At 44.5% G+C, this 22,951-nt stretch overlaps 1 protein-coding gene across 1 annotated transcript in view; it reads left to right on the top strand.

Annotated features, from left to right (window-relative positions):
* Nucleotides 1-22,587, top strand: part of NIBAN1 (niban apoptosis regulator 1) — a 56,603-nt gene extending 34,016 nt beyond the window's left edge. Inside the window, exons 6-14 of the mRNA XM_069023069.1 lie at nt 8,610-8,725; nt 11,025-11,129; nt 11,224-11,386; nt 12,197-12,384; nt 12,632-12,793; nt 14,808-14,918; nt 15,471-15,578; nt 17,285-17,396; nt 18,363-22,587. Of these exons, the coding sequence (XP_068879170.1) occupies nt 8,610-8,725; nt 11,025-11,129; nt 11,224-11,386; nt 12,197-12,384; nt 12,632-12,793; nt 14,808-14,918; nt 15,471-15,578; nt 17,285-17,396; nt 18,363-20,047 (2,750 nt within the window). The 3' untranslated portion in view covers nt 20,048-22,587. The remainder of the gene's footprint in view (nt 1-8,609; nt 8,726-11,024; nt 11,130-11,223; nt 11,387-12,196; nt 12,385-12,631; nt 12,794-14,807; nt 14,919-15,470; nt 15,579-17,284; nt 17,397-18,362) is intronic.
* The last annotated feature ends 364 nt before the right edge of the window (nt 22,588-22,951 follow it).

Raw genomic sequence — 22,951 nt, forward strand, 5'->3', positions numbered from 1 at the left:
TATCTCCATGGTCCACTTTGATCCACAGCCTGGACTTACCTGGTTGCATCTCGCTCCCTGTTTCCGTAGTGGAACACTGAGAAGTGCGCACCTCAAATTTGGGGGAAGTCTGCTGCTGAAGGGGCCACCTAGCCCCCAGTGGGGATGTTCTATCAGTCTCACAGTGGCAACAGTGAGGGAAAGGCTCAAAATACTCACAGGGCTCTAATATTTCCTGTTCCCCAGGTTTTAATCCTTTATGTTTGCATGCCTTGAAAATCAGACTGAGGTATCTTATGAGTACTTCTTGAATTATTTGGGTTTTTAGGAGGTCTTCTTGCTTCCTATATGAATTTCACTCAGTATTTGCTCTTGGAAGTGGAGAACCCCGACCACTTGGTGCTGGGATAGAGGGAAGTCTGCATGATGGGGAGGAAATGACAACTAGGTCATTCTGGGAGACACAGTTTCACTTCATAATTTTATTTTCTTTTTTCTGGTTTGATTTCACATCCACATCTTGACAATCACCCTCCTGACAGAGGAAGCTGAGGGACTTACAAAACCACATCCTGTTGTCTCCAATTCCAACAGAAACAAAACCAAAAATTATTTTGAGCAATAAATATATCAAGGAAGTATAATAAAGAAATACATTAGGCAAGAGAGAAAGAGAAAATGTAGTTTTAAGCTCATGCAGGGCAGATTTTTTTTCTCCATCTCTGACTTTTAGGGTTGCTATTATCGGTGTCTGCATTTCCTTTTTCAGCTCTGAATTTATCTGACAGTTGTTTTCCTCACAGTTATTTCTAACTTTCCTATGTTGCATGTTTATAGTACCTGTATAGGACTTACCAACTCTTGGACTAGAATTCAGAATAATTCCAGGAGCACTGATAAAGGTTGAGAAACTGGCATGAAATCCTTGAGCTGAGGGATGAATGTGTTGATACATCTCTATATACAGAGCAGAGCAGCTGTGAGGAGTCCAGATACTACTTTGGAAGGGTTTCTGAGTCTTCATGCCACAAACAGGGTGGCCTTTCTTCCCTGGAGAGCGAGATGAAGGGAAGGATTTTCTTGTCGCCTGTTTCCAATGGATGTGGAAGGAGCAATTAAAGGAGAACTGAGGAGGAAGTTGCTTTTTATGACATTAAATAAAAATGTCCTTGTGCACTGGGATGAAAGCGACGCCTTTTGGAAGGTTTGTGTGGTAATTTGGGATGAGAAAAAGTACAAATGGAGACAATATTTAGCCCTTCATTTACCAAGACTTGTCTTGGCTCCTCTCAAGCAGCTGCTGCACTTGGGTTAATTAAATTCCTTTTTGGTTAATAAGATCAGACCTCCTGTGATGCACATGAGTGGCTGAGACCGTGGCTGGTCTTTCACCGGACATGTGAGGTCCAAATGGACTTTTTAAACTGATGTGTAAACATCCATAGGAATAATAATGGTGTCATAACAGACAAAGCCATTTCACTAGAAATACCTTTGATCAGGCTTGTGGGATGTTTAAAAAAACTCACTAAAACTTTCAGGACATGATATAGAAAATTCTATATAATTTAGAATATTTTGCTTGAAATGAGACTATTTCTCCTCTTTCTAGAATGTTTTTGCTCTATGGCATGAGTTCATTCAGTCAGTATGGCTTTTGCCTTTCCAGCCAGCCTTGTTTCCTACACTGTGGTGAGGATTTTGAGTCTGTAGGAGTGACATTCATTCTGAAACACCAAGATGATGAATGTGCTAAAATCATAATTGCCATTACATTCTTCCTACCTCTCTCACTTCGGGCTGATTATCTTCTTCTTACATACTACCAAGCATGGGGTGGTGCAGGGGAGCCACTGCCCTGAGCCCACCACCCCAGCCTGTCTTAGCAGCTGTGAAGACTCCTTTGTGCAGAGAAACGTGGTGTTCAGGCTCCACCTTCAAAGTTCTGCAGCAGAGAAATCACAGAATCATGGAATGGTTTGGGTGGGAAGAAACCTCCTACCACGGGCAGGGACACCTTCCACTAGCCCAGCTTGCTCCAAGCCCCATCCATCCTGGCCTTGGACACTTCCAGGGATCCAGGGGCAGCCACAGCTTCTATGGGCACCCTGTGCCAGGACCTCACCACCCTCACAGGGAACAATTCTTCCCAACAGCCCATCAAACCCTGCCCTCTGGCAGTGGGAAGCCATTCCTCCTTGTCCTGTCACTCCAGCCCTTGTCCAGAGTCCCTCTCCAGGTCCCTTGGAGCTCCTGTAGGTACTGAAAGGCCACAATAAAGTCACCCCAGAGCCTTTTCTTCTACAAATTCACAGCTGCTCCAGGAATATTATAGCTGGTTTGGAAAGCACTTGGAAAATGTCATAAGTAAGTGATACTGTGATTCTTTGTGTCTGTTTATGCAGTGTTCATTAATTTTTTAGACTATGAAACCCAAAACTGCTGGTCCCCCCCCGGGGGAGGTTCCTTGTGCCCTGCCTGGTGCTGCTTTGAACAGCTTTAATCTGGGTGCTGTGTGCTGATAACCAAACAGTTAACCCTGCTCAGTGTTCAGTGGCCATAGAGGGAACTTGTGCTGCAAAGCTCTATTTGCTATAAATACAGCGTTTTCTTACAGGGCTGTATCATGTTTGGAAGTGACCTCATCTAGCTTCTCTTGGTGGTTAGCAGCTTCACACCACATGCTCTGTGGATAATGTGACAGCACATTGCTCACAGGAAATCCCCAGAGCTGGGAGGCTGATGCCTCTTTTCACTTTGTTCTCAGTTTGGATGCTAACAACACAGGACAGCATTTTGTGAGGGTAAAATGTGTGTCCTTTTATTTAGAGGGTCATTTTCAGCCGTGCTTGAGCCATGTCCCAAGCCCCAGGTAACCTCCCTTTTCCTGAGGTGCAGTTCCTGAGCTTTCCTCATCTTCCCACGTTCAAAGCATGTTCCTTTTCTTACCTGCCATCCCCGGTGGGTCGGGACCATTGCTTATTTTTTGGAGACAGAAATTTCCACAGTTTAATTTTTCTGGAGTTGATGTCCATGGCCTTTTTACCAGCTGTCTGAGGTATCTAAAAAGCAGCAGCTCTTAAAATGTGCTGGAGCTGACATGAGCTCTTGGAAAGGGAAATCATTTTTTATCATGCTCATTTATTTTTATTTGAAGGGCATCCCCTAATTGTGGTGTTGGTTGGCAGAGTGATTCCTTCCCTGCAGGAATGTCTCTTCTTCCCTGATGGCCTCCAGCTGCCTCCACCCCAAATCCTTGGGGGCTGGTGGAGTGGGAGTGCTGTCTTTGAAGTGCCAGTACAAGAGTTGGCATTACTCTATCTCTTTAGTTGGTTTGTAGTTGTGTATTTTGGTTTTTTTTACCAGTTTTTGTTTTAAAAGAACTAAATTTTTAAAAAATCAGTTAGAAATTGATTTTTTTTTAAATTACAGAGTGTGTATAATGGAAAGCAGGGGAAAAGCAAGAGTCTAAATATATTCAAAAGAAGCAGATGCCAAGGTGAGAGGGGAATGACTTGGAAGGATGAGAAAATTGGGAAAATGTAATTTGCATTTCTTAGCGTGATATCTATTCTCTTGAGGGCAGCAGTGTCTAGTGGAAATAAGAAGGGGTGGAAGCACCAGCTTTTGAGACTGCATTTCAAATTCCAAATATATCTCTATCTGCCTCCTACTATCTATTTGTAACATCACAAGAAGGAAGGCCCTGCACCAGTACCTGTACTGAGATTTTTTGTGTCCCAGGAAAAGGCTCTAAAGTGACCAACAAGAAGGAATTACAAGAGATGCTTTGGCACTGCCTTCACCAGAGCCAGGTCTCCATCAAATAGATGAGGAAGCAAGGAACTAATATTGTGAGATCACCTAAAATCAAATGCAGTTTTTATTCATTTATCATATTCCAAAAATTAATAGTGAGTGACATTCTCCTCCTCAGTGAAAGGCCACCAGACTGGATTCCTTGGTCTTCTTCTCCTTCCAGTGATTGTTCTCCTGCCTTCTCCACTCCTTGTGGCTTTGGATGATTTGAGGGGATATTCATGGGCCCTGCTGTCTTGTAGGAGGGAACTAAAAAGTCCTGAGTTTTTTGTATCGGTTGTGAATGTCTTGTATTGGGAAGAGACATTCCAGAGAGCTGCAGTTCCTGAGGCTGGTGGGCCTGAGCCTGGCAAGGCCTGTGGGCCCTGCCATGATCATCTCCTACAAAAACAGCCATCACTGGGTGCCACATTGCTTTAATATCAATTAGTTACCTGCAGGACGAATTCCAGGATCATATAAATTATATTCCCTGCATGCAGAATCTGGCTGGGATGCTGCAGAAAGCAGATGGAGCCAGGGTGGATTGCTCCCGAGTTTTGGTGGTCAGATGAAGGGCGTTATGTTGGAGTCAGCATTTCTTTAATTAAAACCCGTGCTCTGTGAGCTCAGACTTCTGGATTCTGGTTTAACACTTGTTCAGCTACATCTTTGGGCCTCAGCCTCGTGTGAAATGTCAGCCAAAAGGCTGAGTTTATTCTCCGTGGTGGAGCTCCACAGTCAATGGACCCCTTCACTGTTACTGGATTGCAGCTGAGTCCAACCATTAACCCAGCCATGTTCACCACTAAACCATGTCCCCAAGTGCCATTAGTGACAGTTATTGTTCAGAGGGACACACAGTTTAAATGGGATGTTGAAATAATCACTTTTTAGCAGCTATGTCAATGTTACAAAGGCATCTTCCTTTGCTTGTAATTAAGAAAAATCATCATCTGAGTGATTAAACCTTACCAGCAGCCCCAAGGCAGCAGTGTGCAGTACAGACAGATGCACAGTTTGAACTGGAATGTTCAAATGCAGATTTCATATTATCTGGATTTGCTGGAAATCCAATTTGAGCCAGAGGCAGCTGCAGCACTCAGCCTCTCTGGTAACAAGGCCCATCTGTAGAAGTTCTTGCACAGAGCTCTTCAGTGTTCTGACTGGTGTAAGACCAGTTGATCTGTGGCTGTGGATGAGACCAAATCCACCAGGGCAGTTAATTCCTGCTGCTGTCATTGGACACACGGGAAGTGTTGGTGAGTCACAAATGTCTGGACAATCTGTCCTGAGGGGCTTTAGCCATGTGCATGTCCAAGGGTGCAGCTGTCCTGCCATGGACAGGGCTGGGAGAGCCCACAGGACCTTGGGAGTGAAGATTTGCTCATCACTCCCCAAACATTCACCTGCCAAGGGACAGAAGGAGCAGCTCATAGCCCAGGGCACCCTGTTAGGAGACTGCCAGTCCCAGGGCAGCCCAAGCATGGGAGACAGCTGAGACTGGGAACAGGACCCTCTAAGTTAACTCTTCTGCACCAGGTGCAGGTGCTCTCCGTGGGTGTCCAGTAGCCTGGTCCTCTGGGTATCATTTTGATGAGTTAAAGTTTGACATAATTATGTTTTTTAAAAGAGAAATTATTCACTGCAGGGAAACTCCTTCCTACAGAAAGCTCTCTGCAGTCCTGAACAAACTGAGCCATGCCATTGAGACATGTGCAAGTTTGGGGAGATTTATAAAGTCAGGGTGCTTCCAGTTGACCTTCCATCTCCCAAAATCAAAGGGAGATTTATAGCAGTTACTCTTGCATTTATAAAAGGAATCTGTGGTTAGCAATATCTGTTACTGAAATTGGGCTCTGTTCTTGGATATGTAGAGTCTCTAGGTAGGTTTTCTCTTTCTAAAAAAGAAACAGAACAAACAGAATTTTGTTTTAATCTCCACACATAAGGTATGTTATGTTCATTAGCAGCTGGAAACGTGCTTGGGTGATTTTCCAAATGCAAGGCATCCTGGATTAAGCACACAGTACCAGTCTGTGTACCTGTAAAGCCTCACTGGCCTTTTGCTGGAGGACACTCGGTAACCTTCCTGGCTTTGTGTGGGATTTGGGTAAGGGAGACTGCAGCCAGCACTGCACCAAGCTGCCCTAAGGTGCTCCCCTCGACCAGCAGGACACATGGATCACTCAGGACAGGTGCCAGCATGGCTGAGGGGAAGCCCCTGTGAGGGCTTCAGCAGAGGGCAGTGCCCATTGTGCTCTCCCCTGATGCACACTCATCCCTGGCACTGCTGGGCTTTGCCACCTGCCCCGTTTGCAGCTGCAGCTCCACTGCCATGGCCCAGCCGCTCCCTCACACGCGAGCAGGGCTCCCCAACAGCCGAGCCCTTGTTTCCCTAGCCTTGCTGTGGCTGCCAAGCCACCGCCTTCCTCCAGCCTTTCCATGGACTGCTGGATGGGGTGGGCAGAACCCTGGCTCTGCCCTGCTGAAGTCGTGCAGGATGTGCACCGCAGCTCCTTTCAGCTGGGTACAATTCCCTTCTTTTGAGCCCTGCCCATAAATGTGGTTCTGTCTCGCGTGCCTCGCCAGCAGCTTCTGCACAGCCCGACACTAGATGGATCTACTTGTTCAAAGCCTTATCACTGAGGCAATCTTTTCCTCCTATGGAAGTGAGAATGAAATTGCCTAAATTAAGCAATTGTAGCAGCCTTGAAGGATAAAGCTTCCTTTCTTCTTGGAGCTGTTCTTGTAGCAAGGCTGCCATGATTTTGTTTGTATCCTGTGTTTACTGGCATAGGAAAGAATGTGTGATTGGGATTTTATGGCACTTACAGCTTGATGTTTTTCCCATGAGCTATTCAAATGAATCACTCTTGGATTTTTAGCACCTTCTTCCCACTGCAGTATGGGCTTGGGGACAATCAGAAGAGAGAGAGAATACTCCCTTGAGCATGGATTTAAAACTTGATGATCTTAGAGAGCAGAGTCTTGTCAGTACTGGTGCATCACCATCTCAGCAGGTCCAAGATCCAGCCCCTTGGATGGTCTGTTGTCCCTTTGGGTTAGGAGGGAGCACAGCTGTGAAGGAGGAAAACATGTGAGTCATGGATTGGAGGGCTGTGGGAGCTGCAGTTTTCCCTCCCTGCAGCCAAACCAGGACCTCTGCTCATCAAAATATTTTGAGTTTTATTTTGGGAGGACAAAAGTTTTTGAATGCAATGCTCCACCTCAGTTTCTCAGGTGGAACACTCCATTCTTTCATTAAAGCTGTAGTCAGAGGATGTTCTCTCAGCACTGAACAGCCTGACTTACAACTAATACTGATATTTTAGCACCCTGGTTTGTGACTTGCTATGACAAATGCTGTAACTCCTGAAGGTAGCAGTGAAGGTAGGGTTGGGATTTTACCTGGCTGATATTTTTTTTTTTAATCATAGTATGAGCTTGGAGAATTTGTGTGATGTCTTTGGATCTCCAAATACCTGCAGATGAAGAACATATCAAGAGAGTAGCACTGAGAGAGTGTTTAGTGCCCCTCAGTGTGTTTAACAGACCTTCCTGCAGATATTGCAGCCAGGTGAAACTCTGAAAGGGAAAATTGTGACATTTGGGCTCTAAGCAGATCTGAAGCCATGCAGTTTTCAAGCAGCTGTGTTCAAGCTTCAAGGGTGAAACCCTGATGAAGTTAATTGTAGGTTTCTGTAGCTTTTATTTTTGTTAAAGTGCATGGAGGAGATATTTCAGGTATTACTGCGGTGTTAATCCTCCATGTTTCCCATAATTTCTCTAATCCCTGCATTGCCCTTGGCATTTACACAAGGCTCCTGTAAAGCTTCTCTCTTGAACAGTTTCATGAACAAGCCCAAAGAAGTGTTGCTTGACAAGCAAGGCTTGAGGACTTACTCCTGACTCTTCTAATCACAATTGTTTGTATGTATCAGTACCTTCTAATTCCCTTTGAGAGAATCAGCATTCTTGTTCTTCCCTCCTTTATTCTCAGAGTGTACAACAGGACTTCACCTGCTCAAGGCTGGAGTAGATAATCTTGGAGAGGGGAAAATAAGACTTTGTGGCTTTGTTTTCCCAGAAGATAATAATCCTGACACTGTAATAGTGAAGACACACCACTTCAATCCCTGAAGTGTTTGCAGGTTGTTTTTTCACTCAGGTTTGCCAAGCAGCAGCACTTCTCCACGTTTTGAGGCCAAGGTGTCCCCAGGCCACCACGCTGTTCTCGGGAAGAGCTCCCATATGGCAGCACTGGCCTTGCACAATAACCAGATACTCCAGAGCTCTGGTTGAACATTCCTGAAATATTTAGGGAAATCAGCATGATCTTGTCAGAGGTTTTGTTCTTAACTGGTAGAGCAGGATGCTGTCTTTGTTGAGGTCTGTTTTGTTGTACTTCCATGAAAAACCATCTTGATCACCAGTGTCTTAAGAAACCAAAGGAACAAGAAGGTTATTGGGGAGTGTTAACTCAGGATTTAGCTATTTATCAAGGCACACAACTTTCCACATTGAGCTGCCTGTTGTTACCGTAAACTAAAGAGGAAGAATTCCCAACTGTTGGCCCTGGCACACATTGTCAGAGTCTTCCCATGTGCCACATTCCAATGCTCACAGGTGTAAAGGCAAGGGATGAGCTTTCCTATGTTAATGCACTTCTAAATCTTAGTGGAAGCCCAAGGTCTCCAGGCATTCGGGCTTAGTAAATTAAAGTACTACTGCTAGGTGCATGTGGAGTGGGAAAGGGATCAGAAAAGGATGGTTATTTTTTAAAGGTTATTTCTTGGTAAATCCTTTATGTTACTTTTTGTTTTCTCCAGACTTTCTCAAACAGACCACGTATGAAGTGGAGGCGTTCTTAGAGGCCATTCAGTTCTTCCGGCAGGAGAAAGGCCACTATGGCACATGGGAAATGATAACTGGCAATGAAAAAGAGGTAAAAGAATATATTCTATATTCCTGATGGGGTTTGTTTGGCTTTGGGTATGGCAGTTCTGAGGGTAGTGAAGATTATAAATTCTCATGGCAAAAAATGGCATCTTAAAAAAGAAAATTGAGTAGATTGAAATACCTGAGATTTTAAGTTATCCCTTGCTCATATGTAAGTCATAATTCTTTTTTAGTAAAAACTTCTGAAGGAGAGTCTTGCATAGAAACAGTTACACTTAAACACCAAAAATCTGTGTACTTCAGTTCTGCAGAAATGAAATGCTAAGCCCAGGGTCTGGGTCCATACTTGGGCACCTGGATTTGGAGCACTCGTGGTAATTTAGGTTACCCCACAATCCCTCTGGCATCACTCCACATGTCTTTTAGGGCATTATTTGCACCCTGATGTATAATTTTTTTTCCAAACACTGAGCACTCAGCAAATATTTACTTTAGTGCCAGCTGCTAGGTGTTTTCCTTGATGAAATGTGGCTTCCCTTTGGGAAAATGGAAAAAACCTTAAGGAGGGGAGTTTGTTTTAAGGAACCAGATTATTGTTTTAGAAGAAGCCTACCTTTGAAATGCTGAAAAATGTGGAATCTGGAGAAAAATCTATAAACAGTGTCTTTCCCACTGCCATCAAGTCAGGGATTGAAGTTCCCTGCTAACATCTGATAATAAATTCTCTACTTTAAGGAGTTACATGACGGTTTTTCTTTTCCCCCCTCCTCCCTCATGTTATGGAGCTATTACAGTGCTAGTTTCATTTTATATTCTATTTTTCCTATTGCTTGCCAACAACTTACTCATAACCCATATACCTCAAGAGAGCTGTAATCAGAAGACATCCAGCCTAGTTCCACTATTATCTTCTTAGCAATAACTCATTCTGTAAGTATAGTGTGTTCTCATGGCCTGCTTGGACCAAACATAATAATTATTTTAGGCAAATATCCAACCTAAGTGAGTGGTTTGGAGCAAGCAGGCTGCAATTTGTTGCTGTAAAAGTCCCTGCAGAATGCCAAGAAATGCATTTGCTGACACTCGTTTGTGGTGGCCGAGTCCCTGCAGTGTCAGCGCACACTGGGGCTGCAGCATGGTTGGAGTGGGAGCACAAGCCCAGGCACCTGAGGGAAGATCCACCAATGCCCTAAAAACGTTCCCAGAGAGCTCAAGATTCTGCACAATATAAAATCATGGAATCACAGAATATCCTGAGCTGGAAGGGACCCACAAGAGCATCCAGTCCAACCCCTGGCCTTGCACAGACACCCCAACAATCCCACCCTGTGCATCCCTGGCAGCGGTGTCCAAACACTCCTGGAGCTCTGGCAGCCTCGGGGCCAGGACCATTCCCTGGAGAGCCTGGTCAGTGCCCCAGCACCTTCTGGGGGAAGAACCTTTCCCTGATCTCCAGCCTGACCCTCCCCTGACACAGCTTCATGCCTTTCCCTTGGCTCCTAAATCCATTTGATCTGTTGTCACGTTTATTATTTGTGATAGCTTGGGTTATTCATGAGATCTTTCTTAAGGGAGCCATTAGTTTAGGACCTGAATTAGTGAATTGCTTTTGACAGATACTTGAGTCAGCAGAGCTGAATCTAGAGTGCTGCTGTGGCATTATCTCTAAGTACTTAAATGAAACTACAGTAAAAGTGTATTGCATACTGGAGGTATATTGGAGGTATATTACAGCAGGGTATTGTGTGTTGTATTTCTGTAGGGGCTGTTTATGCTCTGTTTTACACTGGGCTGCAGTCAGAGCCCTTCTTCACTTGTGCTGCTCTAGTTCCTGCCATTTCCCTCTGCTGGTGTTGGTGCGTGCCCGAGATGCCTCTGGCAGCTGTAATACATGAGGTGCAGTGTCTGGAAGCACTGACACAAATGAAAAAGCCCTGGCATGATGAAAATGGAAAGTTGAGGGGTGTTTTTGCACTCTGTATTGGCTCAGCCAGCAGCTGGGTACAGCAGGGATGTAATTGTGGACTGTGCTGGGCTGTTGGTGCAGCTTTCTCAAGCCAGAGACAGTGTCTACAAATAAAAACATGGAGAGGGAGGCCTAGGCTCCCAAAATCAGATGTATATTGAGTCTTGCATATTTATTTGGTGCATTTGAGTGGGACAGGTAAGGAAGGAGTTGCAGATCAAATCTAGGCAGAGAGAGTGCAAAGCCTCCGTGGGTAATTCCTGGCAGCTGGGAGGGACAGCTGAGCCACTGCCTGCACACATCACTCTGTGCTGCAGTGCTCAGCCTTCAGGTGAAGAACAGGGTGTGAACTTGCCATTTTCATCTCCGGACCATACAGATCCTGAGCAACCTGGTGATGGAGGAACTGCTGCCTAACCTCCAGACAATGATCCTGCCTAAAATGAAGGGAAAGAGGAATGACAGGAAACGGGCCTGGTTTGGGGTAAGGACTGACACTTGCAGAGTAGCTGTTGCTCATAGCAGCTCTCTGTGGGTGCTGATTCTGATTTCTGCTTCTCAATCTGATTTGGGTCCAGATCGTAGAGGAAACCTATGGCTTAGTCCAGCAGCAGGTGGCAGAAGGATTAAGTACCTTGAAAGAAGAATGTAGAGAATTTGCAAAAACTCTTGAAGGGACCATTCGTTCAGACATGGATCAGATTCTGAACTCCAAGAACTTCTTAGCTGGAAAAATCAAAGGTTAGTGGAGGAAGAGCTGTGCTTTGGAGCAATTCTCCAATGTTTCCCATTGCTTTGCTCAGATTACCAGATGTGCTTGTTTTGAAATCCTTGTGTGTTTTGAGAAATCCAACTGGAGACACCAATTTTCAGAACACAAAAGAGCCGCTGCTGCCATTGATGGGAACTGATACCTGAGGGCCACTCTGTCTATGAAAATACCAGGTCTTCTCAAATTGGAGCTGACAGGTTTTGAGTATCCTGATCAGAGTTGTTAATTCTGCTTTCGTTTACACTTGCAGAGCCTTAGGTAGTGAAGATAGAGGTCACATGAGCATAATTAAAAGTGGAGTGGTTTTGACCTGATCTCTAGGAATGCCCCACAAAACCAGGTTCTGGTTATGTGACAAGTCCATGGGCTTCCAGAGAATATTTAAGCCAAAGGGCTTCTTGGGTGGTTTTTAATTAATGTGAAGTAATTATAATTTTGTTATGAATTTAAAAAGGAATGTAAAGAGCAGGCAAAATGTTATTGGTGTTGCTTAAACTGGCAAATAAATTAGTAAATAGCTGGTCATCATACTCAGAGCTGCCCTTTCCTTTGCCCTCACGGTGCCCACAGTTGCCAGTGTTTGCTTAGGTGAGGCTTGGAAGAAGGGTTTTCATTGTCACTCATAAAGCTGTGAGCTCCTTTCACACCCTCATCACCTCTGTGGAGGTGTGACTGCAGGGAAAGACATGAAATCATTGTATTAGCTATAAAGAGATAAGTTCCAATTACTTTTTTCACTCTGTCTCTAAATGCAACCATTGTCCTGTGTGACCCTTCAGCCAGTGTTTCTGAGCCTGCCCAGAAGTGCTGCACAGAGAATATCCAGCCATTTCTCACCTCCATCCTGGAAGAGCTCATGGGCCCTGTCAGTTCCGGATTCATGGAAGTGCGCTCACTTTTTGATAAGGAAACGAATGAAATCATCCAGGACTTCCAGAAGACCAATGACATGACCAGGCTAAAGGAGGTAAGACAAAACAGAGTTGGAGCCTTTATATCAGCACAAGGACGTTCTGGCTAGACCTTGGCTGGCAGCAGGATTTGCTTTCCCAGGTGGAAGCACATGAGCACTTGGTTTTGTCGTTTAGAAAGTCTTGTGGTATTTGTGCAACTGGAGTGCAGATACCAGAATTTGGGTTAAGGCCAAATTGTTACATTCTCTATTAAAAATTCACCTCTGGTTGCTTTGTCTCAAAACCTGCACGGGAATGCAGAACATGGATCAGCTCATGACCCTGCCCTTCAACTCGGTGAAAATGGAGCCCTGCTATCTGAAAGTGAACCTGCTCCATGAGCTCCTGCAGGACCTCAAGAATCGCTTCAAGGTCTATCACATTGATTTTGTGATTCAGAGGACACAGAACTTCATGCAAGAGGTACTGTAAGATCCAGTTTTTCCTCCTGGGAGAACAGGTTAGGTTTGTCCTGCTAATCTACTTCAAAGTGAGCTTGATAAAAGCTGCAGAAAGAGCCCCAGAGTGTCTCTCAGGCAAGGTACAGATAACAAAACCTGAGAAAACCAGCTAGAAGCTGCTTGATACTTGTATTTGTGAGTCTCTGTGTGTGTGAGTCGTTCAGCAAGGCATGAAAGTTTTGCATGGATCATCTGTTTCCCTGGACTTTTAGGTTCTGAATTCCCAGTGTCTCAGCACCCGAGAAAGTTGTGTGTGTAACCAGTGGAGTGGCTAAAACTCACCTGATTCCCATTCTCAAGGCTCGATTTTTCAGGAAGGGTCTTAAACGTGTTTTACCAAAATGGAATGTCTCCTCCTTGGTAGTTGATTTTCTCACTAATATAAAGAAAAGCAATTAATGTTAGGGACTTGGATGTCTCAGGGTGTAGGTGCTTTACCCAGCCTCACTTTTCAGGGCACTGGTGGAGATGATGATATCATCATCATGATGAAAACTGAACTCCACCTCTTTGTCCCCTCTTGTGTGTGTTGGTATAGGCTATAACTCTGCCTTGCCTAGATTCCTGCTGGATGCCTGGCCAGAAATCTCTGAGGAGCTGGACAGCAGTCTGATTTCAGTTGCCAGATCACAAGGCACATTTGGCCTTGGAGCTCTAAATTGAACCCTATGATTTTAATCTGTTTTTGGGAAACTTAATAATCTGCTCAGTAATCTTGTGAAATGGAGCTGGTCCAGATCTATGGAGTGGGAGTTATGAATATGGAAAACAAGTGTCTAGGGAAGTGCTGGGATAGGATTTTCCTAAAAGCAGCCAGGACCAGCAGCCAAGGAATTATTCAGAAATAAAATTCTGATTTCATGTCTGGGTCTTTCAGGGGGGAACATTCCAAAATGCTGTCTTTCACACAGTGGAGACCATCAGTCAAGACAAAGAAGTAGACAGAAAATAAATCCCATGTAAACCAAGAGGTCGTTTTTTTTCTGAACAGAACATGAGTCAAAATTAACAGGAAATAAGTTAAATTATAGCATGAGTTTCTAAACATGCTGTTATTGCATCTTCCTCTTTAAAAGGCTGGTATTTTCCTCATAAAAATATTGTGTAGTTTTCCTTTGTGTCCATGGACATTTATTTCATAAATAAGTAAAATCAGACGTGTGTGTTGGTGTAGTATTTGGCTAAAATGTACCTCGGGTGGAGGGTGGAGCAGGATTCCTTGCCTTGGGAGCTTGGCATCCTCTAGTGGCCAATTTCAGGAAATCTGGGAGCACGGTACTCAACTGGCTGAAGGAATGGGCCCCCTCCATATCTCCCAGTACTTCTCCAATAAGAAAATGTTAAATTTTGAATGGGAACAGCTAAAGAAAAGGCAAAGCCTCATTAAATAGACTCATTTACCCCTTGCAAAACTGTTTGTCTGAAATATCTTCAGAGTAAGAGCATAATATATTATCTCTGGATAAGCTGAAAATATGGTAAATTTCAGCTTAGCATAATTCTGTGAGAAACGATTGCACTCTGTGCAATTTTTGCTGATTATTATTATACTGAACTGATATATATATATATCAGTTCAGTATAATAATATATATAATTATATATACTACTGAAAATTATGTGCAGCATTAAATACTATTTATTAATGATTAATGATAGGAGTCAATGGGAGTCTTCTTATTAGGGATAATGAGTTTTGATTGTGGTTTGTATACATAGATAATCAATTCTACATTTTGGCTCTGTCACCATCAGTTTGGATGGTGACATGAGATCAAATCTGTACAAGAAAGCTGTGACAGCATGATAATGATACCATGGCTTTAATTTTAATTAGTTATTGCAGCATTTCAATGCATGTTGCTCTTCAGAGCACCTTCTCAGAAACACAGTTTAAATTAACAATTACACTTACCATGTTTGCAGGAATTTGATGTTGCTGGTCTTTAACAGATTTTTTTAATGACTATTTTTAGCTGATGGAAAATGCAGTTTATACTTTTGAGCAGTTGTTCTCTCCAAGCCACCAGGCAGACTTGGCCAAAGTTGCAACGACCATTGAAAAAGTCAAGCTGAGAGTGCTGAAGGTAAATGTCATGTAGCACATTTGCAGGCTGCCTTTTTGGAAACAGAGAATATATTTTATATGAATATACCTCAGTATTTGAAAGAAGATAACCTTTTACTATCCAGCTGAACATATTGATTTGGTGGCACTTAGCAAAGTTCTCATTTGGGAGATAAAACCTAGTTCTGGGCAGACACAAAAGTATTTGCATGCGCAGTCCCTTTAATTGTAGGCAAATCAGATTATTAATACGCTGTGGATCTAGATAAATAATTTTTAATTAACTTTATAATTAGCCTGCCGCTATAATTTGTTACTCTGAGAAAAGGCAGTGCTGAAACACCTGGGGAGGGCAATCGGGCACTGTTTCTACCTAAGAGTTAAATGAAGGGAAAAAGATCCCAGAACAGTAAATTTTAGAGTGGTTTTGTAAAAGCTGGACTAACCTGCATGGCCCTTCAAACCCCTGTGCACCTGTGATGCAGCAGCGACAGGCTGACAGGCTCCCTGTGGGAGTGGTGAATAACCCCAGGCACGTGTGGGCTTGTTTCTTTCCGGTGTGTTTTGGCAGCAATATGACTACGACAGCAGCACCATCCGCAAGAAGATATTCCAAGAGGCACTGGTGCAGATTACCTTGCCCACAATGCAGAAGACACTGGCTTCAACATGCAAACCAGTAGGTGTTTGTGACTAAAAACCCGAAAAAACAATAATGAAAGGCAGGGGAGGAACAGCACCTTGGCAGTAAGTCCTTAACACTGTCAGGCTGTTTTCTCTCGGAGAACTGTGCAGATTTCCTGCCTGCTTAGTGCTTAGATTTGCCACTTCATGGGTTGGGTTGGTGTGGAGCCCAAGGAAGATTTCAGGAAACAGGGACACTGTGTATACACCTTGCTTTCTCAAAGGCAGTTGCAGTCCTTTGCCCATCCCTAGGTTCGTTCCTTCCCTAGAGATCTGAAGTCCCTGAAACTGAGTTCCTCTGGACAGTTGGGAGGCAGGGATGAGCTGGGCCTTTTGTTCATTCCTCTGCAGCAGCACTTGGAGGTATGGTCAGGACTGTGCCCAGCCTGTGCTTAACTCCTTCAGCAAGAGGGCAGCCCTTGCTGTCAGTGGTGTTCAGTGCAAGGGTTGCATAACAGTTAGGGAATAATCACAGAGACCATCTCTGTTCCTCTAATCACACAGGGCATGTTCAGTCAGCAAACACCTGTCTGGTGGAGGTGTTGGGTGGTATCTGTGTGGCTGCAGCAGAGTTGGTTGGAATGCTGTTCACCTGGGCTCAGAATGAATAGTCTGAACCCTCTGAAAGCCCTGGGCACCCTCCTGCTTTGTCCTGTGCCTGCTGAAAGGGGAGAGCCCCAAGCCATCCTGGCCTCCTGCCCTTCTGTTTCATCTGCTCCTGTTGGCTGTGAGCTCTCACCCCCATTGTGCTGCTCTTGGTTATGCTCTCAGCTTGTTTCAGTTTCAGAAACAAGTTTAAAACCAAGCATTTCGCCAAATTACACTTGCAAGTCTTTGAGTGGGGATTGTTAAAATTTACAACGTTCAAGAATATATTTAAAATCTGTCTCTTTTGTACGTCACTCTCCTTTCCTTAGGATCCCCGAAGTAACAGTCTCTTGTAGAATGTCAGCAGTGCCTTCAAGACAGGATGTTTGTGCACGGGGACAAGCATTTCATCACCTGGAGTATGTGTGCAGACATCTCATGTCTCTGTCACAGAGGAAGCAGTGGTGGAGCAAACTTCCACAAGCCCTTTCTGTTCAGTTTCCCACCAGCCTTTTGTGTTTGTGCCTCTGCAGAAATGGGCAGCCAGCTCTAGAAGCCAAAGTGTGGCACAGCTGCCAGGCCCCACCAAGTCCTGACCTTCCACTTGAAAACCTCCAGGTGTTTTTATGTAGGTGCCTCTTCTAGAAGAGGGCAGAGGTCTCTTAATTTACTTTTTATAGACCACCAAGCAGCTACCTAATAATAATAATTCAGTTATTGTCTAGACAGCCTCTTGGGTATAAATCAGTGAGCTCAAAGTGTTACACACCTTTTAGAAAAACAAAACCAAACCCCACGTCTCCTGTGCACTGTGGATTTGCCTCCTTGGACAAACAAGTTGTGTGAGGCATTTCCTCAGCAGCTGTTTGTTTCAGCAGGCAGTGATCTGTAGTGCTTTTAACTGTGGTTGTACTGCAGGAACACTGTTTGGTAAGGACGTAATTGATTGTAGACACACGTAACTCATGGAGTCATAGTTCAAACAATGCAGCCCAGGAGCTGTCATGGGGTGTTGCAAGACCTGCTCCATGGCATCTCCAAGCCATTTGCTTGCAGTAGGACTCAGAATCCCTCAGTTTTCTCCATCTGTTCCTTTCTTCCCTACCTGCACAGGAGCTGCAGAGATACGAGCAGTACATTTTTGCTGATTACACGAGTGTGATCCAAGTAGAGAATGTGTATGAAGAGATTTTATATCAGACACTGCTTGAAGAGGCCCTGAAAGGTGAGAACATTCTTGAGGTGACAGGAATAACATGTGGCCCATGAGCTGTTCCTTCAGAGCTTCCCAGAATCCTCACCTGGCTGTTACTGTCCCACTTTCCCCAACACTGTTGGTTACATCCCTACAGTGTTTTTTCATTTGGCTCACTGAAGATGTGTTGCAAGCCCTAAAATCTGAGTTATGGGGCAGCTTTACTAAACCCATGGAACTCAGAGTGATGGCTTGGCACAAGCCTTTTTCTAACAAAATGTAATTAAGGCAACTTCACTTGATCTCGATTCCCTGGGCCAAGGAGGGAAATTCTGCCCTTACTTGCAAAGACCTGGTGATGATTAAATGGCAAGACTGCCAATTGCAAGACTAAGAGAATTGCAAAGACTAATGGCAACAGAGATTAATTTCCCCAAATGAAATGAACTACTGGATGCGGTTTCCATTACTCACAGATGCTAGTAGTGGACTCCTTGCAGATCTCTCTGCTTCTGTGTCAGAAAACGGAACTATTCTTAATAAATATTATATATATACAAATACTTATAAAATACTTTTATCTCTCTATATGTACATGTCTGTCTATACCCTGGATAAAAGACAAGCAGATGTACTGCACGGGATGTTTTCCTAGACCATAGGCACTTCTGTTCCAAAACAGCAGTATAATAATTGTAACCAGCACACTTTTATTAGCATATTCAATGTAAATCCTTCTGCACTGCAGCACTACCCTTGTGCATTGTAGGTCCTCTGCTTCAGAAACACTTATAAATACTAAAGTGCCATTATTCAAAAAAAAAAAAAAATCCCCATCCCCAGAAAAGAAATGTGAACTGAAAGGAAGCTGAAAATGAACATTATTGTTGTCTTTAATATGAAAATGTACAACACAAACTTGGGAAAGCACTGTACATTCTTCTCTGTGCCTCTATCAGCCTTCCCAAAACATTCTGGTGTTTCTGTTTTATTCAGTGATCAAAGAAGCCGCCATTCTGAAGAAGCACAACCTGTTTGAGGATAACCTGAACGTGCCCTGTGAGAGCGTGTCCAGCCTGACAGAGCTGAGGACCCCTGTGGGATCAGCACAGGGCACCCCTGCCAAGGTGCCTGCAGCCGCCCGAGCCGAGGGGTCGGACACCGAGAGCCATGGGGACGAAACGCTCATCGTGACAGGGAAAATCGTGTGGGAGAAGGATGCTGATGAGGGAAAGTCACCAGACAAAGAGGCAGGCACCTCTGTTAGTGCAGCTGGTGATCAGGCCAGCAGGAGGGAAGCAGTGGCTGTTACAGACATTGGTGACAAACAGGAGTTCCCTTTGGCTGACTGCACTAAAGAAGGAGTTGCAGAGGGAAAAAGTGCATTGGAGAATGAATCAGAGTGTGTAGCGAGCGCTGAGAGAGAACTCAAGGCACAACAAGAAGCTGTGGAGGAGAAAGTAGCTTCTGGGACTGACGCTGCAGTAAAAAATTTTGGAGCCAGCCCTAAAAAAGAACTTAAGGTACCTGAAGGAGCAGCAGAGGAAGAGGTGACTTCGGAGAGTCAAACAGTAACGGCTGCTGCGTCTGTCAGCGGCACTGAGAAAGCAAGAACAGCACGGGAAAAAGTTTCTGAGATGACGCCCACTTCCCCACCTGAGAGTGTAACAGATACAGAAATTTTAGGGAGTACAGAAAAGAAAAGCAAGGTAAAAAATGAAATGATGGAAAAATTACCTCAGAGTGAAAATTCAGTAGGAACAGGGTTTGAAGGGGATAGTAAAAAAGAAAGCAGTGAGAGTACTGAGACAAAGATTGTTTCCCAGGATGAAAAGACAGGGAAAGCAGGGTTTGGGGATAGTCCTGGAAAAGAAAGCCAGTCAGAAGAAAAGGGTTATAAATCCCCTGATGATGTGAATGAGATAAGGGATTTGCTGATGCTGACAGTTGAGATCCCAGCAGATACTCCAGCTGAGAACATAAAGGAGGTCTTCGAGGATGAGCTGCTGAAATTGCAGGAGCACCATAATGGGAAGTACGAGTTGAGCGAAGTGGCTGTGGCAGAAATTCAGGTGAGCCAGAAGATGAGGAGTGAAGATGCAGCAGATTGTGTGGAGTTAAAGGAGGAGCGACCATACTCAGCCAGCCTGGGGACAGATGGTACGAGTGTAGAGAGCGTGCCCAGGGGGGCACAAGCACCGTGGCTGGTGGAGAGCTCGACTCCACCTCGGGAGGCAAAGGCAGAGGTGGAGAGCAGGCCAAGTGTGTGGTACACTGCAGGAGGTGAGAGGTTGCAGCCAGAGGAACACACGGGAAATGCGGTGGAAGACAAAAGGCTGTATGGCGAGGAAGGGGCAGGGAACAGCCACGCTGTCCTGGGGGAGGCAGGGACACAGAGCTCCTTTCCGAGCCCTGCTGCATTTGCAGCCACGAGGGACGTGCCCATCCTGGATAGAGCAAACCCGAGCCCAGGACTGCTCGAGCCGGTCTCCCTGGTGCCGCAGCAGCGCCTGGGGCAGCCCAGGGCAGAGCGCACGGCACACACAGAGCCTGGGGGGCGAGAGGGGGAGCCAGGAGATCAGTCATCTTCACACGCAGGAATTCAAAGCACAGGAGGAAAAGCGATTCTCCCAGAAGAACACCGAGAAGATGGTTCTGCACAGCAAAACTCTGAGGAGTAAAAAGCAGCTTTCAGCCCAGCCCTGCAGGACCTATTTACTCCAGTAACCCCTGTTCAATTGTTAATACCTATGCGGTCGGGGCTGGAGGAAATGGGCTTTGTTGTGGTGTGTCCAGCTCCTGCAGGTTTCCCACGGATCCCTTCCTGAGGGATGGGTGATGGGTTTCCTTTCAGTTAAAACCAGATTACTGCTGAGGAACCTCATCTGTCACTTCAAATTTGCTCCCTTGTAAAGCTAGAGAAAAAGTCTGAAAATGTGACCACTGAATGCTTCAAACACCCAAATATCATCAACTTATTTTAACAACTTAGCTGTTCTTAGGGATGCTCTTGATTTTTAAATGCATGGTTTTGACAAGTACTGCTCTGATTCTGGTGGTTGGTACATACATACTCGAGGATGCTTTTAGTATTTGCATGCAGTATACAGGAAATAAAAACATTTTTTAGTAGTAAACAAAACCAAATAGTTGATTTAGTAGATTGCTGAAAAGCCACACTGCAAACTCTGCAAACTGATTACTTAATTATTTTCAAGTTTTAGCAGATATCAAAGACCAGCAAATATTCTGATTTTTAAATTTTTTTTCTCTTATTGCTGTATTTAAAAAGGGGAAAGTATGGGAGCAGGTTTCTCAGTCCCACTCTGCACTTCGGGGTTATTTAGCCTTCCAGAGCACTTTATGGCTATTTTGTTTTGTTTTGTTTTATGGAAGGGAAAGATGAGAATGTTTACAATAACTATAACCATTAGGCAGCATTTCTTTGGTTTAAATCCCACCATAAAATAGATTCACTTACAGCTATCGAATACAGAATATCAAGTCCTGCCATTCCCATTCCCACTGAGTTACTCAGGTCTGTAGGCCTTTTTAGGTGTGGAAATCATGTAATAAGTGGCAACAGTTTTGAAATATCAGAATAATTTAATGTAATTTCTAGTGCAGATGTTAACTGAAGTGACAGGCAGCCAGAGGTTGTTACATGTGCTTAGATTTTGGAGGGCAGAATCACATTACAAAAGCAGTTATTAAAAGGAGGCAGCTGCTTTCATACACACGATCTGTATCAAGCCATGATCTCGGCACAGAGATGCTTAAATGTGTTCTTTGCATCTCAGTTTGCACAGAAAAGCTTGGAGATGAAACCCAGTATCTTAGTAAATTGGCCTTTCAAATGCAAGACCTTACTTCAGAGGTCAGTTTAAGGCACCTTGAAATTCTGGCCTGGTGTTTTGAGCCTGTTTCTGAATGTCATACAGGTAGAGGACAGCAAAGATTAATGATAATTGCAGCAAGGACTGCAGGATTTATGCCCATAAAGACATGGGAAGAAATGACAAAGTCGTGGGAGCATAGTATGTGTTAGCATTTAACTTCAGCAAACTGTGCAAAGTCTTTTAATGCTATCAAAATATTCTGTAATACTAACAGAGAATTGACACTAGAGGAACAGGCAAATATTACCGTGTGAGGGAGGAACCTTGTTGAGTAACTGGATTAACTGCTCTGCCCCTGCAGTAAAATAAATGCAGTTCCTATTTAAAACTCGTACTGTGGTATGGAAACGTGAAGGTCATAGATGTTTTCCTTGCAGGAGTACTTTGCCTTGTTTCTTCCTTATATTTCATGCAAAAATACTAATTTGTAAACATAGAAACCACTGCCGGCCAACTTTTTTTAACAAATCATTGCTTATTTCACTGCTGCTGCTTCACTTTTACAAATCATGAACTATTTTTAATTGGTACTGAGTGCTAAGTGACTTCAAATTTATAACACATGCTCTAGAGTTAAGCAGCAGCTGCCTTTCTAAGCTAAAATTAGGGGACATGATGGGTTTTTAATACTTTTTTTGGTGTGAAAGACAACTAGCATGGCAGCAAAACAGACTGCAGCCTCCTGCAAAAGGAAACTAATTCATTCTAATATGAAGTAGATACATCTGTACAGAGAGCATTTTGCATAAGTATTCCCATCATGGTAATTCTGGAGTTATTTCTGTGGCAGGCCTAGATCTGGGTAATATTTTCCTGTGATATGAGTTGCCTTGCTGAATGCAGATGCTCAGATGTTTTTCACCAGTGGGATGGGAAAGGATGGGGAAGATTCAGCCTGTACCTTGCTTGGTTCTGGAATTCAAATTGCAGTTCGTCATGGACAGGGGACTGTTTTCCCGGTTTGGGGCATTTTCTGTCCCTTTGCAAATGGATAGTGTTTTTCTTGTCTTTACCCCAGTTGGTTAGAAGAAAGAGCTTGGCTAGAAGAACTCAGCAATCTGCAAGGTTACATGGGACCACTGATCAGAAATTACAATGCACCCATTCTGTCGGGTTTGTGGCTTTCTTGCAGTTGCCTTCACAAACTGGGAACCGTAATAAATCGCCTCTCGCGGCGCATGGCCAAGGGTCGGGTGCCCTGACGGGAGCGGGCTGGGGTGTGGCATCCATGAGGTTTCCACTGTGTAAGGCCAGGAGATGAAACACATTGTATTTGCCTGGAACTTCGTACAAACGCATGTCATGGAAATAAAGACGTTCTTCCCTTCCATTGCTGGGACGCTGCTTTTCTGAGTGTGTGATAATTTGGTGGATTTTTCTTCAGGCAGCTGGGAGTGACGGAGGTGTTTCCTTGAGTGCCCGAGGGAAGCCTGCGGGCAACACGGAGAGGGAGCTTTTACAGAAGCATGGAATGAAGGGTGAGGGGAAACGGCTTCAAACTGAGTGTTAGGCTGGGTATTTAGGAGGAAGTTCTTCCCCGTGAGGGTGGTGAGGCCCTGGCACAGGGTGTTCAGAGGAGCCGTGGCTGCTCCATCCCTGGGAGTGCGCAGGACCAGGCTGGACATGGCTCTGACCAGTCCGTGCCCAGGACGAGCTGATCTTTACGGTCCCTTCCGTCCCGAGCCA

The sequence above is a fragment of the Aphelocoma coerulescens genome, chromosome 8 (assembly GCF_041296385.1).
Source record: "Aphelocoma coerulescens isolate FSJ_1873_10779 chromosome 8, UR_Acoe_1.0, whole genome shotgun sequence".
Classification (NCBI taxonomy): domain Eukaryota; kingdom Metazoa; phylum Chordata; class Aves; order Passeriformes; family Corvidae; genus Aphelocoma; species Aphelocoma coerulescens.